Source organism: Patella vulgata, chromosome 5 (genome assembly GCF_932274485.2).
Source record: "Patella vulgata chromosome 5, xgPatVulg1.2, whole genome shotgun sequence".
NCBI lineage: Eukaryota > Metazoa > Mollusca > Gastropoda > Patellidae > Patella > Patella vulgata.
This window is the reverse complement of record NC_065883.2, coordinates 32,533,492-32,552,363: the sequence shown is the minus strand read 5'-3', so window position 1 is coordinate 32,552,363 and position 18,872 is coordinate 32,533,492. Positions and strand designations below refer to the sequence as shown.

The 18,872-nt window shown below is 35.0% G+C and overlaps 1 protein-coding gene across 1 annotated transcript; it reads left to right on the top strand.

The window, feature by feature from the left end:
* Positions 1–2,523: 2,523 nt before the first annotated feature.
* On the top strand, positions 2,524–17,060 carry LOC126822512 (KAT8 regulatory NSL complex subunit 1). Its single transcript, XM_050551446.2, has 8 exons — positions 2,524–4,568; positions 4,941–5,719; positions 7,976–8,069; positions 9,174–9,253; positions 9,680–9,805; positions 11,741–11,981; positions 12,151–12,211; positions 12,648–17,060. Exons 1-8 carry the CDS (start codon positions 3,130–3,132, stop codon positions 13,257–13,259), a joined length of 3,432 nt encoding a protein of 1,143 aa, XP_050407403.2. The 5' UTR covers positions 2,524–3,129; the 3' UTR covers positions 13,260–17,060.
* The last annotated feature ends 1,812 nt before the right edge of the window (positions 17,061–18,872 follow it).

Below are 18,872 nucleotides of genomic sequence, written 5' to 3'. Positions count from 1 at the left end.
TTTTTTTTGTTTTTTTTTGTTTTTTTTTTTGGGGGGGGGGGGGTCTTCCAATTAAAAAAATGGGCCATTGCAGGACGAGGTGGGTGGTCTGGAAAGAAAGGGTGTCTAGTTTCAACGAATCTAGGCGGAAACGCGTATGCCTATCTTCATTAGTCCAGTTGGTTCGGAAAATTTTGAAGTTAAACCCCATTTATTTGTTTTGTCATTCTGAATAATGAGTGTTTTTATGTAATAAGATTTATCTTATTTTCTCTTATGAACAATCCCATAAAAAAAGCCCTGCACCATACGTTCTCAAACTTTAAAAAATGTAAACGGTGAAAACTGATTTTGCAATCTTGTTTCTGGGGATTCTTTAAAAATAAGAAGGAATAAAGAACTTTGAATCTGCAGGTGTTCATAAGAAACAGACTAACAGACGACGACGATGGTGACGATAATGTTACAATTATACGTCCACATTTACTAAAAAGAAATATATATTTTAAAACACCAACAGTCTAGCAATTTAAGTACCGGTACATAGGCGTACAAGCCAGGGGGGGCAGGGGGGCAGCTGCCCCCCTAACTTTCGGGCAAGCTGACTTTTCGGGCAGAAGGGTAAAGTGAAAAAAAATTTTTTATTTCATCTACTTGGCAAAATAAAGTGCCCGAAATCTAATAAAACACTAATTTTACGGGCTGGAATAGCAGTAAAACGCGTTTGCGGCCGTCAAATATTCTAAAATTTTCTTCGGGGGTCCATACAAGGTCAGTTCTGCTTCTTCACCTCTCGAAGAAAACCGGCGCCGCTGTCTATAAACCTGAAATTTTTTCGAGCATTTCTAATTTTTCTTCCCTAACTGTCATTGAGCCCTAATAAAACACTAATTTAACTTTTCTTTTAATTGAATACCACAAATTTGTACTGAGTTGACTATGGATTAAAACAATTTGTCTGGAGCCATTCTACTTTGTGCGACATTTTTCGAGCATCGATTATTATTTGTGAATGCAGCTGCAACGGTCTGGTTGGATGGTTGGAATTCAGATTGGGATTTAGGTTACAAAACCATTAGATACTTTTGGAGTTACTTACACGGGCTAGAATAGCAAAAAACGCATTTGCGGTGGTTAGATTTTCAAAATTTTCTCGGGGAGGGTTCGGCCCCGAGGTTGAGGCCCCCCATACCCCGCGACGATTGATTGGTTGTTTGGAATTCGGGTCAGCCAGGTAGGCTATATTGGACCAAATTGAAGTTGCTGTATTCACAGACTGGAATAGCAGGAAAACGCGTATGCGGCTGTTAAATTTTCAAAATTTTCTCCAAACGGTCCCGTCTCCGTGGACTGTAAACGATTGATCTTTTGTTTGGAATTCGAGTCATCCATCTTAATTAGGCTATATTAGACCACTTTGAAGTTGCTTTGTTCGCGGGCTGAAATAGCAGGAAACTATGTTTGCAGCCATCAAATATTCAAAAATTTTCTTTGGGGGGGGGGGGGGGGAGCGGGGCGTACAATACAAGGGGAGCTCTGCTTCTTCGCCTCTCGAGGAATATCAGCGCCGCTGTCTGTACATCCGAAATTTTTTCGGTCATTTCGGGTTCTGCCCCCCTAACTGTCATCGAGCCCGTACGTCTATGACCGGTACCATTGAAGGAAATGGGGAGAAAAAAAAGAATTCGAATCTGCATGTGTTCACAAGAAAAGGACTAACAGACGACAATGGTGACGACAATGTCACAATACCTCCACATTTTTTTAAAAGAAATATAAATATTTAGTCTATTTTAAAACACATACAACAAGTGTCAAAAAGAAGTAAACGGAACAGCATTTCTTTGGTCATATTATATTATTTCAGCGCAGTTCAAGAACAGACTACATTCGCTAAAAATATAATGACAATTATTTACGATGAGATAGGATAATTTTCATTAAAGCCAATTAATTATTTAAATATGGTATTTCTGGGTCCATATCTATAGCCAATATCACTCAACTGGAATATAGAACGATTTTTTTGTTTAAAAACTCAATTTATTGTTTTACTATACTAATTATTAATCTCTTTCTTACTAATTTGTAAAGAGATTTCCTGTAATTATAGCCTACATTTAATTATTTCATAGCCGATATGTCGTACACACAGTGAATGGTGCGTATCGTAAACGCTTGGGTTTGGTCACCAGTGACGTCGAAAAAGTGTCTGGTCTGATCTTTTCGCTTAACCAGTCATTCAAAAGTAATTACTGTCGTGTTAAAACTGGTTCTTGAAAACTTGAAGCGTCAGCTTTAAAATAATAATTTATGGAACAGAAAGGTTATTTTTAGTTAAAAGAAATGATAAAATTGAATTTATTTACCATCATACGAATTAATATCGAATATAATATATCGATAAATTAATGTGTTTCCATTTTTAAAGCGTTTGGACTGAGGTACTAATTATGGCTGGATATTCGAATCTACAATGACGTTCTGTTAACCAATCAGGATTGAGTCTTAGAGGGTGGTGCGTGCCATTGACTCAATCATCTCTCTCGACGATGGTTTGGAAAGCCATTCTACGATAATAGATAGATCCGCCATGTTTGTCTTTTCTACGTATTTTCAACAGCAATTTGTGGCGAATTTAAACGTTGTTCCGCGCCTTTAATAGATGTACTTCAAACATTAAAATACTTTAATTACTATACCAGGATTGAAATTGGAGTGGCGTTTCAGATATATTGGGATATTTGTGTAAAACCCATGTAAGATCTAAATTGCAAATGGAGTCTCCTTGCAAGCGAGATTCGCTGATCACGTGGGGTTATAATTTGGGATACTTTGTGATTATTCAGAGAGAGGCATCTTCCTTCTGAGTTGATAAATAGCTATTAAAATGTGAAGAGAGTGCATAGATAGATCCAGATATAGAAACAGAACTGTCAAGGATCAGACTGTGATATTTTGTGGTGTTTCAAGTGAATTCGATAAACAGAAAATGACACAATAACAAGTCACATGGCGCAAGGGTCTCTTGCGGTCTAGAAGAGAGAAGAGGCGTCTTTGGCGTCGTTAGAACTTATCATTTGTGTCGTGCATCGTAGAAATGAAAAGTAATCAAGGACTTGATTGTGTTGTTTTGAATCGCTAGAGTGCATGTCGACCCCATTTTCTCTCAGGATATGTTGCATTGCAGCTATGGCTCCCGCGCTTACGGATGCGGCCAGTCAAGCGAAAATTAAATTGCCAGGTGCCCCAATTTCGCCCTCGAAAACGTCAATACTAAATGGCAGGGACCCTAATGACCAACCTACAAAGAAAGGTGAAGTTTGTAATGTGTTTAATCCAGTATTGTTGGGATCCAAAACAGTAATTAAAATACCTAGCACGTTGCATCATTTGACTGAGAGTTTAAAGTTAGGGGTCAAGACATCAAGTCGTGTTAAAACTAAAAGTAAATCAAATTCTAAAAATAAAACAGTTAACCCAGAGAATATTCCTGTTAATGAAAAGGGCTTATGCAAACAGCAAAAACCTTCCACGTTTCAACAAGAATTTCTTAAATCCATAAACATTTTTGATAGAATGAATCAACCAGTTCCGGTTAATGGAAATCAGCATTCAGAAAAAGTTACAGAATCATGCTCTCTGCCCCCAGTAATACAGAATGATGTCAAACCAATTCTTGTTAATGGCAAGACAAAGTTAAAGAATAAAGATTTACATAATAAAGAATATGAAGACGACCTGAAAAATAATGTACCTGAGTTTGTCAGTATGGGAAATAGAAATAATTTAGCTAATGATGGTGAAATTGTAAATAATTCAGATACTGTCACTGAAAAAGAGGACACTGATTCCGGAACCATGGTTCCTGAAATGAAACCACTGTCATCATTGGATTTGGATAATAAACAAAGTGATATTACAATTTTAAGTTCAGGTGCAGTGATTGTTAATGACGCAGAAATTAATAAAATTATAACTGTTGCACAGGAAATGCCAAAGACAATGCCCCAGGTATCAAAAGCAGAGAAGCTGAGAGCAGTCATTGAGGCATCTAGTGAAATGGATCTTCGACTGGAAGCGTCTAATACACAAGCTCAATTAGAAAGACGTATGGATTTTTATTTAAGGCGTGTGCGACGACTACAAGGTAGAGAACTGGAACAGCATGTTCGAAACCAGATCACACTATGCGTAGAACATCAACAGAAAAATTTGCAGACTGTGACAAGAGCTGTCAGTTCTCACCACAGTTATGGCTTAAATGCCAAAAGTGAATTAAATACAAACGTTCTGAATAAAAGCTTGTCAACAGCTGCTCTTGTTAACTTGGTTCAGCAAGCTCAAAAACAAGCATCACAAAACTCAACATCAGAAATTAGTGCTAAAAGACAGGAAACCACAAATGTGTTGAATATGGACCGAAAAACGCGACGTGAATGTCAGAAAGTTTCTGATCAATTTTTGATGAATGTTCATCATGCAGAAACAGTTATAGATTCTGATGCAACAGAAAGTAGTTCCGGTGGTGAAAGCTGCGATGAAGGCGACCCCATTCCAGTTAATTATCGTAAACTTCATAGACCATTGTAAGTCATCTGTTAAATCAGTCAAGTTGTAAACACTTAATTGACATGTCTGCATGTCGTTTTCATGAAATAGTGTTTACAAAGCCCAGTTTTCAAGGAGTGACTTCCCCTTGTTTCCTCCCAGTCTATACATGTACATGTAGCCATACATGTATCTACCACTGTTGCATGTTCAGTATAGCCCATACCTTTAATCAACTGGTAGACAGTACAATGATGCATGTCATGCATGAAATTTAGACCGTGACATATAAATTGATAAATTTGGCAGTTTCTGAATCTGTCCTCCGAAGCAATGTATATAGTGGTAATATTATTAGACTCGACCCTGAGCTAACTTTATGTTAAATAAGCTTCTTATGCCTTTTTCAGATACAAAAGGGCTGAATGGAAATGGTGTGTTGAACGAGCAGCTGTAGCATCAAGATGGACATGGTTGCAAGCTCAAGTGTCTGATCTAGAATATCGTATTCGACAACAAAGTGATATTTATAAACAGATTCGTCAAAGTAAAGGCAGTATAGTGCTTGGAGACCCGCCTTCTCCACCAAATTTTATGACCAGGCCAAATCCTGGTGGACAGAAAGTTTCTCTAGCTAGTCGTGATAAAAAAACTGAAATGTCTCCATGTAATATATCAAACTTACTGTCCAATGTGGACAAACAAGCAAATCGTTTAACTCTTTCTTTAGGTAATGTTTTATCACCAGCACCTAGTCCTGTATTGGGTGCTAAATCATGTGCTTCTTCTCCTGCTAGTTCTGTAAACGGTCTAATAGAATCTCCGCTTGTGGCACAGGGATTAGATTCTGAAGATAAAGATATACTCATGTCTGTGGAAGATGGTACCGGTATCCAGAATATAAACAAATCTCCTGTCACAGATACATCTTGCCAAGCGGCCAGGTGTCGTCCATTACGTAGTTATAGAAAAAGAAAGTTACTCAGGACTAGAGGTCTGCATCAAAGCAGTCGTAAAGCCGCACGTCTTTCTACAGTAGACTGTCACTGTTATCCACCTGTCACGCCTTGTCCAATGTGCGGGGGTCGTTATAATAATAAGCAGCCAGTGGATGCAGATTCTATGCCAATACGTGAACGTGTGTCGCTGTTGGATTCTTCATTTCATCCTGTTCTTTCATTTTCACATGGTTAGTATGCTTTCTATCTTTCTAATATAGTTTTTAAAAAATACAAATGATAACATTTATCTGAACCCGGGTTGTGTTGTTGTAAAACCACTGTTAGTGTCTACATTGTACTAGGAAATATTTTCATGTAATACTTATGTATACATGTACAGTGAAAGGCCCAAGCCCAGTACTACATGAAACCATTCAGTTAATACCAGAGTGCAGTCAACAAAGTTTTCTTACTATTATTCATTAGGTGACCCAACATTGATTATTGGCCATCTCCATTATTTACTTGTATGACTTCTACATGTATATCTGATATCAGTATCGATGGATGGATTTGGCAGACGCCGATGCGATTCTCAGTCCTCCTTTTTTGTATTATCAATGCATCGGCAAAAAATTAGCTTTATCTCGTAAAAGTTCAGAAGTTCATCCACTAGAATAAATAACACCTTTTCAATACGTTTTTCTGTGTGTTTTTTTATAATTCAAAATAAAACAGCATGCATGTACATTAGTGCTCCTACGACTAGTCGGATAGCCGTAAACGGTTCGAATTGGACGGTTAAACGGTCAACGGTACGGTTATTTGGAGATGTCCCCCATTACACAGGGTTGTGTCTGATTATATTCCTCTCTATAACAAAACTTGCCCGTTGTCATTTTGTATTTGAAAATCTTAGAATGTAACAGTTGTCCTACGATGTCGACTGCTTAAAAATAATACTATTAATAGCACTCGTCATGGTCATACGGCAAAGTCAACGGACCTTGTTCTGACTTTAGCTATTGTTAATCCTAACTAAATACTTCTCGGCATTTCTAACTATATTCTAATTTGTTTATTATTTACTTCAAAACGTAACCACCATTCAAAATATAATCATAAAGGCTAGAAAATGACATTATACTAGATTCGTTACGACATTCAACACGTTTCATATCTCATAATTTCTCGCAAGAATTCTACTTTGGTTTTTAGTTAAATTAACCAATCATGAAAATTCTACTTGCAAGCGAGGAATTATTTCTTTATTGTCCAATCAATAGACGCCTTCCAATTTACTTTATTCTATTCTTAGTAACATTGTGTAATTGTAATATTATCGCCATCTGTCATGTACGAAGGGAAACAGAGTATTGTTTTGTATATTATCGTTATATTGAATTAAAAAATGTTTCAAATGAACCAAGTTAATTAGGTAAATAAATAACGACGACCTAAGATAGTTTAAATTTTCATTAAAGAATTGTACATGTGTGAAAAAATTCCTGAAATTTTGTGCGTGTAATGCCTTTTAAGCGAGTATAGCGTGTGCACGAGTAATGTCTCACACCTCCTGACAAGCCCTTTTTTATGGTTAAAATTGATACCATACGGTTACTAACCGGTTAATAGCTACGGCTATTCGAATAACAAAAAGTCCTAACCGTAGGAGCACTAATGTACATGTAACGGAACAAATCAATGAATCCCGAACGTTGTATTAGGCTAGCCCAACTTGACCTGTTTAAGCTATGCTTCCGTTATGTTTGTCTCCATTTTCCAGTGACTACAAAGACTGCCTTTGTTGGTTACTTTCCCTGGCTATCATGTCCTTCCAACGCCAGGTTTCATTTAAATCCCAAATCTTATAAGCTTATGGAGTCCATGGTCAAATGAACTATATCAGCCATTTTTTTTAACACTAGTATTAAAACGATTTAGTTCTATTTTCTGTAACGGGCTATAGAGAATGTATTTCATAAATCCCTATAGACAGGCTTTGATACGATCCATATAAGTAAGTCAAACTGCCTCTTTAATCTCCTTGCACACCTCATGCCTTCACAACAAATTTGAACAGTGGCTAACAAGTGTCAATTGAAGTGAATCGGACAATATTATTAATGTCTTAATAAATAACAGTAAGAATATTGTGGAAATATATTTATTCAAATAAATTGACATTTCTATAATATTGATAATGTTAGGGAAATCTATGTTTCTATCAGAAATACTAATGTTATTTCTAATTCCTGATGCATTGGTGCGAGTATCGATCAGCACTACTTATGGGAATTTATGTCCCCTGTGGTCTTTTGATGGTAAGATTTGGTTAGAATTGGATGATATTTAGGGAGACAGAAGGCAGTTTATATGTACATTTTATTACAGACAACCATAATTAAATTAACAGGCCCTGTTTCTTGGATTGGAGTGGACCAAAAATTAACTTTTTTTTAGTTTGATGTGTATTTATTATGAAATATTTAATTTTTTTTCAGATATCCCTCTTCATCTCCATTTTGAATCTTTGATAAAAACTGGTAATTGGATGACCAAACCTAATAAAACTAATGTAAATAAGAATAAGAAAAGGTAGGTTATTTGAATAAATACATATATATCGTATTTTAACAGTAAAAACTAGTTGATAAACATTTTTGGATTTCATTCATTCATTCATTTCCATTCAGTGTCATGAACGATTATCATTGGGCGACCATGAAAATGGTTTCCTTGGCAATCTGAAAAGTCGTTTGTCGCCATATTTTGTGTAGGCAGAACATACCAATTGAGATATTATTGGGCTGATTTTTTTTCTCCCCTCTTTCTAATGGTAAACATTTATTTATCCCTAGCTTTTCAAAGAAAGCAGTTCTAAGACTAATGGGTTCATCATGTTCAGACTTGATGTAGTAGATGTTCATTAGGTGAATGCCTTGACTGAGTTTTTTTTTTTTTTTTTTGTGTGGGGATTGGGCAATGGTTAACGCTTGCGAGAACAGATGGTCTGTCATTGAGTCAAATGGCATGGTTTAGATTCCCTACTTGTATGTGACAAGGAGTAGGGTCGCCTGTCCAATCTCGTGGGTTTTCTTCGAGTCCTCCGCCGGTTTCCTCCCACTGCTAAAGACCCCTAGAACCATATGTTAGTCTCAAAATGACCTAGTTATTGTTGAGTGGCCGTTAAACCCCATATCTCTCTCTCTCTCTTGGCTGAGTTCAATGATAAATATGTTCTGCTGAGGCCAAGCAGAGCAATTTCATTTTATTGGGGGAGGTAGATTGTTCAAACTTGGTGTAGATGCTCATTAGTTGAGTGTCTTTTGAACACAATAACTCTACTTCTAATTGATGTAGAGCTTGGTACATGTATAGAGGTTTGTAAATATCTTTATTGAGTTTGATAAGTATTTTCTGTGTCTAATTTGTCGGGTGGGGGGGATGAAACATGTATAGTTATATTACATCAGTTCCATGAATAAGTTTGACAGTGAGTATTTTCTATTTACATGTAGGATATGATGCAGTTTAATTGCTAGATGCTTTTTAGAAAGATAAATGAACAAATAATTGATGAATGTCATCTATTTATTTTAGGATTGAATTGGGGGACATCAGCCTCACTGTTGACTTATTTCCATGTATACACTTGACCATTTAGATATATTCTATGTTTTTGTTTTTTTTACACAATAGGAAATACAAGACTCGTATCATCAGTGACCAAAAGAGGAAATTAAGTAAAAATGCAGCAGCAGCAATTCTCCAGTCAGCTAGTAAGTTGATAAAAGACAAATGAAGTTTTTAGAAAAAAGCGGCTTTCAAAATCTGTAACAAATGAAATCAAGACCTTAAGAAATCTGAGCCACACACAAATTGAACCTCTTGAACCCGTCTAATAAATTTGAAAGGGAAATATCATTTGTTCTAGGCACATAGTTTAGATGGGATTTCAAAGCCAAAGATACTTGTACTGTATAAACTGTAACCATCTAGTCTTACTTGATGTAAAATATAGTTTTGGTCAAATTGCTTGGACATGTCATTTCATAATGCCTTACCACAGTCTCTTGTAGAAATAGTGTGTACATTTGGTTTATCTAAACCTTGAATCTGTAGCTATATATAGCTTGATAAAAATTGCAATGATCTTTTGTGCATATTTTTGCTATATGGATACATGTATATGTTTTCTTCTTCAGAAATTCGAAATAAATATGAAAATAAAGCTATAAAAAGGGGACATAACTCTGTGTGGAACTCAAAAGCAAACAAAAAGAGTATGAAAGTTGAGAATAAACGTAGAAAAGCGGCTAAGCTGGCTGTGGGTAAGTAATTATTGCCTGCATATCTACCGAGTATGTTATTGTTGTGGCAGTGAAATTTACTTTTAACATCAAAAGTTATTTGCCAATCTGTATGAAATTTACATGTGTCATTTAAATTAGTAAAGAGAAGAATCCTATTGAATTTCAGCAATTTCCGTTTCATCCGATATGTATGAAATTTATATGCATCATTTAAATTTGTGAAACCAAAAAGCCTGTCAAATTTCAACAATTTCTGTAGATTACTTCAATTTGTAGAACCTTGTGAACCCTCAAACGGCAAAAATTATAATCTGATCTGTATGGAACTGTCTTATAAAGGCCCCCCAATTACCTACAAAGGAATAAATATGCGACGACTCTTGTCGACCGCTTTGACGATTTAACCGCTGTGGGCGTATGTTTCGTTGTCTGGCAACCTATCTTTCACATTTTCTTTGTGTGTCGTTCAAAATTTCGCGCACACTTATGAAGATCCCACGACACTGGTTGAGAATCACTGTTCTAGAGGCTAACGTTAATATCTGATTGACTTTAAATTTATACACTGTGTTAAAGTTAATCAGACAAAGAAGTCTATTGATATTCAACGATTACCGATAATTATTACCAGAGTTATGGCCCTTGATCACTTTAAAAAATCTTGTGGACGCTCTTGGGGGCTAAAGTTAATATCCGATTGACTTTAAATTTATACACAGTCTTTAAGGCCGTAAGACGAAAAAGCCAAGTGATTTTCAATGATTTATATACATTAACGTCATGAGACGGAAGAAGCCTATTGATTTTTAGCGATTTCTTATAATTACTGCCAGAGTTATGTCCCTTGATCACTTGTGGACACTTTAGAGGCTAAAGTTAATATCCGATTGACTTTAAATTTATACACAGTGTTTAAGACCATGAGACGAAGAAGCCTAGTGATATTCAATGAATTTTGAACAGCTAAATCCATGATATTAAAAGCCATACAAATTCTAATGATTTTCTGAAAAGCATTCAAATATTTCATTGTTCGAATTTCATGAAAATCCTCAAACTTCTCGTCAAAATGTCCACTCCCCTTTATTGAAACACTGAATCTGACAAGATGAGGGCTATATGATGTATATTCTCTGTGAGTTATTTGTTAATACATGTATACCAGCAATACACAGTGAACTAGAGAATAACTCTTATGTTTACATCACAGAAGTCCCAAATTGTCCATTCATTGATAGGACAGAAAAAGAACCTTAAACTGTTTTCATTGTAAATTGTCCCCAATATGCATAAGTTCCCTACAACTATGCTATAACCTCAATTGTATGCTTTCGATGGCCTACACTACATGAAGATCTGACCAGTTGTACTGGGAGTTCGAGTCCAGGGTCATGACGTCAGACATTGATTAATCAATCAGCGTTGTTTCTAGGGGTTTGCCCACAGTTCGTGCAGAGCACGCCAAGAGCTCGCTGTAAAAGACCGTTTCATTGGCTAATTCCTGACATCAACTAGAATGCCTGTTATATAACAACTCTTCCAGATCCTAATGTAGTAAAGACAAGTAAAACAAAATTTTGGACTATTAAAAAACAAAATGAAATAAGATCTGTGTTTTAATCAGATTGCTATAACCTTGCCCAATAAGAACACTATTTTTGTCAGCATGTGTACTGAATATAGAGGTGAATCTTGAATCCGTATTTAACAGGTTTTTGGGTTTTTTTTTCAAATTTAATTTGAAGCATTTAGACAATAGAAGGAAGAACCCTATAGATTTTACCTGACTTCTGCCCGTTGATCTCTTTCAAAAGGTGGGCATGTCAGCCTTGTTTGTCTTGCATGGCAACTGCTTGGGGTTTTATTTAGCAACATTTAGAGCGTACAAGATTTGAATTAAATTGAGTGATTGTCCATAATAATGATTAATTATTTTCATACGTAATTTTACAGCTGCATTGAAGAGACAGGCTCAGTATTTTTCATCCGATTCCAATTTGGCTAATTCCATATCCGGAGAAGGTAATCTTTCTTCAAGCTGTTCAGCTTCTTTGCTGAAGGAAATGAGAGCGGAATCACTGAGGAAGAAGAGAGGTGAAAATGCTTATGACATCAATAACATTGTCATTCCTTACAGCATAGCAGCTGCCACAAGAGTAGAAAAATTGCAATACAAAGAGATAGCAACACCCGAGTAAGTTTTCTTTAATAATTCATTTTCTCTTAACATTTCTTAATCAAATATTAGTGTTAATATCATTTTGAAATGTCCGTTATAGTCCATTAGATTCAAATATGGAATATTTTGTTATTGTATCATTTGTTAGTAGGCATTATGCTAATGTAAATTCTGTATATTGTAGATGGCGGGATGTTAGTCAAGAAACTTCCTTGGAAGCAGATCAATCAAGTTCGGACATTGAGGTAATATATTTTTGGCAATATTTTGTTGACACATTACTGTGCAAACCGTTTGCCCTTGTCACAGTGGGTCAGGATGGAGCTTCTGGCAAGGATGGAACAAAAAAACCGAGATCTCGTGTACGTATTTGGGAACACGTAAAACAACACTAGACAGTTGGAATTGGAAATAGGAATAGGCTCTAGCTCTGCTGTCTGAATAATATTTCCCAGTAAACCCCATTTCACTTACTATACCGCCATCATTGGGTGGAAGAAGAATTATGTTTTTGATAGAATGGTTAGATTGACATTGTTTCTGTAGTAGTTTGCATTATTTAATAATAATGGTATAGAATACATTTAGCAAGTGATATTGAATGTTCTTTTTGTTATTTTAATTTTCACAATGTTTTGTATTTCAAGACTACCAATCTACCATTATTTCTATCAATTTCAGGATATCTCTGATACATCATTTTCTATTCGACATCAGAAGTGTGAAGCTGAAGAGAAAAAACGGTTTGCTAGTTTCATTCAGTATCCTATGCGAAGACGTATCAGAACAGATTTAGGAATCTCTACATCAGACCCAGCCTCCCCAGATCCACTAGGAACAGAAACATTCACTCACACATCTCAGGAACATCGACCATCTTCGCCACTCTCGGCATTTGGTGATGAAAGTGTAGGAAGTGTTCACATTCAAAGGAGGAGTAGTTCAATTTCTAAACGGTTTAGTGTAAGTTCTAGTTTTGATGATCCACTGGAGTATGAAAGGGAAAAGGTTGATCCTTGGTCTCCTAGAACGTTCCCATTATCAGAAGCAGACTATGAAGAAATGAAGTCAGTTGAACCTCATGTTTATGAGACATTACCGGTCATTTCACCTGTTCAACCCACTGTTAATGCTGATGTTATTACTGACTCATCAAGCCGAACAGAAAGTACACCTGGAAGCAGTCGACCAACATCTCCAATACAGAGTAGTTGTTCTAATTCTGTGATGGATGACGATGATCCAAATGATCCAGAATGGACAGGTGACAAATCTCCTGGTAAGGAGGATTGAGAAAGAAAGGTGATGAATGTTTGAAGCTGACTAAAATTCAAGATGGATGATTACTATGAAGTAATCAGGATGGGTTGGTTGACAGAGGTAATGGAAGCAGAGTTATCCCACCGTGGGATTTCAGGCTGAAATAGGTGTGCTTTTTCGTGTATCATCATATTTAGCTGTGGTTTTGTGTATGCATCACAAGTTATACTGATCATTTGCACCAGAGAAAGGTCGTGAGAATAAATTACAACAAAAAGTGTGTTCACAGCTGTTCTAGTGAACAGTATAAAATAGAATCGAGTGCCATTTGTAACAAATATAATATACAATTGTTCATAACTTAACAATTGAGTGTCTTGCAAAGATAAATGACAATTCTACGAAGTTATTGTAATATAGTATGTGTGAGTACAGGATAGAAAGACAACAATTATTAATGGGCAGGGGGTGGATAAATTTTGTTTGAATGTGAAACTTGGGGATAGAGTAAATATATATATATATACATGTATACACATGTTTGGACATCTCTACTGTACAATAGAAGAAATCATGTCAAGATATAAACTCTCATCAAATGGTATGAAACATTTGACTGTTCTTTGTAACATATTTTGAAAATGTTGTGTTTTTATTTTGATTTTGTAGATTTGTTTGTTAATTTTGTGTATTATGGTTGCTATTGTAGATAGCAGAGTATATATTGTGCATTTCTCTACCAGCATTTCATTCCCGTAACAGTTACACTACCAATTAAATTTGTGTTTGTCTTGGATAATATTAGAAATTCAAAAATGTTTACAAGAAATTTGAAATCCATGATCAATTTTCTAACAGATTATTTTTTTGTAGAATATCTCTTATCATGAGGCATTTATGTTTGAATTTTATATATTATTCTTCAAAATGAGATATTAACTCTAGATTAACTCTACTTCATTTTTACTGGTTATCTTTATTTTTATATTTTGAATATTCATGATTAGTGATTATCTTATTCCTAAATTACATGTTCATTTTCTTTAGTAGCTTCTCCATTGTAATTTAAACTGACAGCCAGATATAAGAAGACAAAACTAATAATCTATTGGTGCATTTATACATGTACATTGTAAATTTATCGACCACAAGTGCTGAAATTAATATCCATATATACTGAAATACATTCTTTGTTTTTGAATGACATTGTGTTGTGAATATATTTGATATTTGACATCCGAAATATAAATCATTACTGTTTAAAAGTATCTAAAAAATCAAACTTATCAGCTTAGAAGTTCTCAAAATTAACAGTACTGCTGGATTGACTATAGATGACTCAAAATTCCAAACTTTTAATATTAAATATCCCTGAGAAAAAACTAGGTCTACAGTGATAAAGAATTTGAACCTGGATACATGTATGTACATTTAGTTAATAATTGTAAATGATTTCCGATTACCATATTGTAGTGTATCGAGAAATCAGGTTTGTATTGTATGATTCTCCATGTTTCAATATAGTGTTGCAGACTCTCAGGGACCGTACAATAGAAATACATTAATATTTTCTTAAAATTTTGTCATTTCTCAAAAAATTATCATAAAATGGAAAAATTTAACAAATATAAATTTCACTGTTTCTCATAAAATGAAACAAATTTTTTTTCAAAATATAAAATTAACCATAAACGCTACTCCCAATAATCAATTTCTATACTAATAAACCCAGTTTTGAATAACAAAATCAGCCAGGCATTTTATGAACCCAAGCTTGCTCTCTTTCATTTTCTATTTGACAGTTAAACCCCATTTCATTTCATTTTCTATTTGACAGTGTGAACATACTGTATGTACATGTATGACCTCCAGGCTAGCAATCCAGCATCTTACCCACCATAGGTATATGAACATAGGAGAAAACGACTGTGCTACTGGTGTGACGTTCTTATCCACATAACACTGGCTGAACACCACTTCATGGACCGGAATTAAGTTATTTACTGTCATTACAGTTGTATAAAAAAAAGTCATAATATTTGATAATGATAAAAACATAAAAAGTCATGAAATGTGATAAAAACATTATGAAGATATAAAATTTGATAAAAAAACCCATAAAATTCCATGAAAAAAATTCATAAAAATGTAAATTTATGACAAAAATCTGTGTACGGTCCCTGGAGTCGGGAATAACTGATTCAAACTAATACACATGTAAACTTGATATACAGTGGAATCTGTCGCTTCCGACATCGTACGGGATCGTTAAAATATGCTTGATTACACATGACGGAATACTCAATACCGAAAGTATTATTGTACCTTCGAATACCATTAGTATAATCTTCGGTTGTATTATTTGGTGGCAAAAATTTGATATTTACGTTGCTATAGCGCTCGCATTTTTATCACATAATGATTGGTCGGGTAATTCTCTGAAAACCAAACCAGTTTCATCACAATTAAAAATGATTTTTTCAGGAGAATACCCTTCAATAATATGCAGAGTTCTTCAATGGCACCCTAGATTCGTAGAATGTTTAAAGGCTTTGATGTTGAAACCACTCTTCATTCCGTTAATATCAAGGTAATCAACAAAGACCGACACGAGTATTAATCTCACCGATAATTGATTGGTGATTGCTTGTCAATCTTTTGTATTTGAACACCGATGGATTGAAGTCCAGATTATACAATGTTAATTCAATGCAAATCGTGTTACGGGACCGCTGATTGATGTCGTAATTCGTAATATTCAGAATACACAAAACTGTTTTGGTTGAAGTAATAAGGAAATAAATCGAGACATGGAAATGATGACGGATTTCACAGAATGCCGTAGTATTCAGAAGCCGGATGTCAGAGTCCACTGTACATGTATTGACAGTTGACACACTTGATACCAAACCAGTGTATTGCATTTGTAATTCGGACTGCCAGAATCTATTAAAGCCCCAATATGCAAGTTAAGTCAAAAATATGTACTAGTAAAGGCTATTTTTATTATGTAATTAATCTGAGTACAGTATAAAAAATCTTCATAAGGAATGGTTTTGCATGTATGAAAAAGACAGCAGAATTATTATATGTAAAAGCAACAGAAACCAGTGTTAAGTTTACATAGCCAGAAAAATTTAGAATTTATTGTTTTGAAAACTTTGGACAAAAATGTGTTGGTTTTTTTTTTTAAAAATACTACTTTTCATTGTGCAGGGTCTCAAACTCTAAATTTAACATTTATTCCGGCATGTTGGGGCTTTAAAATGATTTTTTTTTTTTATTCATTTCATATTATTTCTGTTAATGGTTCGTAAATTTTAATTTCTGCTCAATTCAGTCAGGAATGAAGTTACTTAAGTCAAAGCAGAACAACAAGTTTATATTGGGATTTGACAAAAGAAAACATTTTGATGTTTTTTGTTCTTGAAATTAAGTTTTTGATAAAATACATTCCAACGGCATGTCAGTTCTTGATTTATTGCTTCCTCTTTTGTAGTTACTTTTTTTAATGTAGAAATATAGTGCAGCACAAATCTATCTGGTTTCAACATAAGTTGATATTCCTGTTTCTGTGACAAACATAAGATTAATTACGTGAAATGAACTCTTGTCTGAAAAGCTTTTCTATAACTTCAAGTTTAACATTGAATTTATTATAGCTTTTATTATTTGCATCCATATTTCTTTGTACTCTTCTTTGAAAACTGTTAAAATAATGAAAACATAATCTCTAAAACTTGAAGCTTTTTTTGTCTGTTAACTTTGCAGATTATGTAGTGCATAGTGCAATTGTTAAAATTATAAAAAAAATATAAATAAATCTAAATGAAGACACAATCTGGCTTGTTATTTACTTGGCTTAAAAAAGTTTTTGGAGGACTGGGCTGAAGATATTATCAAAATGTTTAGCTAATGACTACTGTATTTTGTATATCCCACTAGTGATTAGATGAGATTTTAATCTGAATAGTGTGCGGTCTTCGTCATCTGTCATCAGATATCGACTTTAATATGTGGGCACTGTTGACAAGGCTATCATATGATTATTTTTATATTTCTCCCGGGCCTTTCGAAGAAAACAGGGGACTATTAAAATGGATTTGTTCGTCTCTCTGTCCGTCACACTTTTTGGGACACAAAACTACTAATTGAGCTAGAATGTTCAAACTTGGTGTAGGTCGATGCCTTGATGGAGTTCAAAGAAGAGCATTTTCTGCTTAGGGTAAGCAGAGCTAAGCAATTTGATTGACTGATGCTTTGGGACACGATAACTTTAGCTCTAATTAAGTGAGAGTGATGAAACTTGGTGTATAGTTTCAACACATCAATCTTGACCAAGTTCGATAATGAACCTTTTCTGATGAGGGTAAGCAGAGTGATAAGCCATTTAATTGGTCAAAACTTTGAAACACAATAACTCTCCTAATTGAGTTAGAATATTCAAACTTGGTGTAGGCATTCATTAGGTGAATGCCTTAATCGAGTTCGATGATGAACATTGTCTGCTTTCGGTAAGAAGAGATAAGCAATTTGATTGGTTGATGCTTTTGGGCACGATAACTTTGATTATAATTAAGCGAGAGCTATGAAACTCCGAGTATAAATTCATTATATCATTACCTTGACTAAGTTTGATGAGAATTTTATGCTTAAGCTAAGGAGCGATGAACAATTTGATTGGTCAAGACTTTTGGAACGTAACAAATCTGCTTTTAATTGAGGTAGAATGTTTAAACTTGATGTTGATTTTTATTAGGTAAATGTCTCGACTGAGTTCAATGAATAACATTTCCTGCAAAAGCTAAGCAGAGTTAAGCAATTTCTCTGACTTTGATTGTTGATTCTATCTGATACAGAGATGAACCTTGATAATCAGTTTGATAGCTCATACTTTTGAAAAAGATAAACGTGCAATTAGTTAATGTGTCATCTATTTATTTCTGAATTTCGGTGGGGTCATCAGCCTCACTGTTTTACAATGTCTGGTGCTGGGTTTGTTTTGGTTTTTTTGTTGTTTTTTTTTGGGGGGGGGGTCTTGAGCCACACACAGCATGGCATGGAACGAAAGAGTGTTTATCCCCCTTTCATGTGGCACCAGTGATTATTCCTGAAAGCACTCAACATAGCTTAAAATCCGCCCCCATACAGTGCTACTCGACACATCCTCTTTTTTAAAATTCTGTTTACGTCCGCTGCTATTCTTTATTCTTGAGTCACCCAATATTTTGCGTGGAATGAAAGAACTCGTGTGTATCCATCTTTCATGTTGCACCAAGCAATATTCCTGAAAGTCATTGACATAGTCTGAAATCCGTCCCTGTAAAGCACTACCCCACCCTCCGTCTTTTGTGTCAATTCTGTTTTACCAAACGTCCGCTGCTATTTAATTTTTCCTGAGCCACCTGACAATTGGCATTGAATGAAAAAGTGTTTATCCCTCTTTCTTGTGGAACCATGGATTATTCCTTAAAGTCCTCGACACAGTCGGAAATCAATCTCAGTAAAGCACTATACAACTTTTTTGTCAATTCTGCTTACCAAGTTACGTCTGCGTACGGTAGTGTGTGCAGTAATATAAACACATTAGAGCACGCGTTGGAAACTGCATGAGCGCAAAATTCGCAATGGAAAATGGATCTCCTC

Bases quoted from the DNA above. Each gene is read 5' to 3' on its own strand.
- LOC126822512 (XM_050551446.2), top strand. From the start codon at position 3,130: ATGTCGACCCCATTTTCTCTCAGGATATGTTGCATTGCAGCTATGGCT. The intron at 8,070-9,173 runs GTAGGTTATTTG...TTTACACAATAG, and splicing joins GTAAATAAGAATAAGAAAAG to GAAATACAAGACTCGTATCA. The intron at 12,212-12,647 runs GTAATATATTTT...TATCAATTTCAG, and splicing joins AATCAAGTTCGGACATTGAG to GATATCTCTGATACATCATT.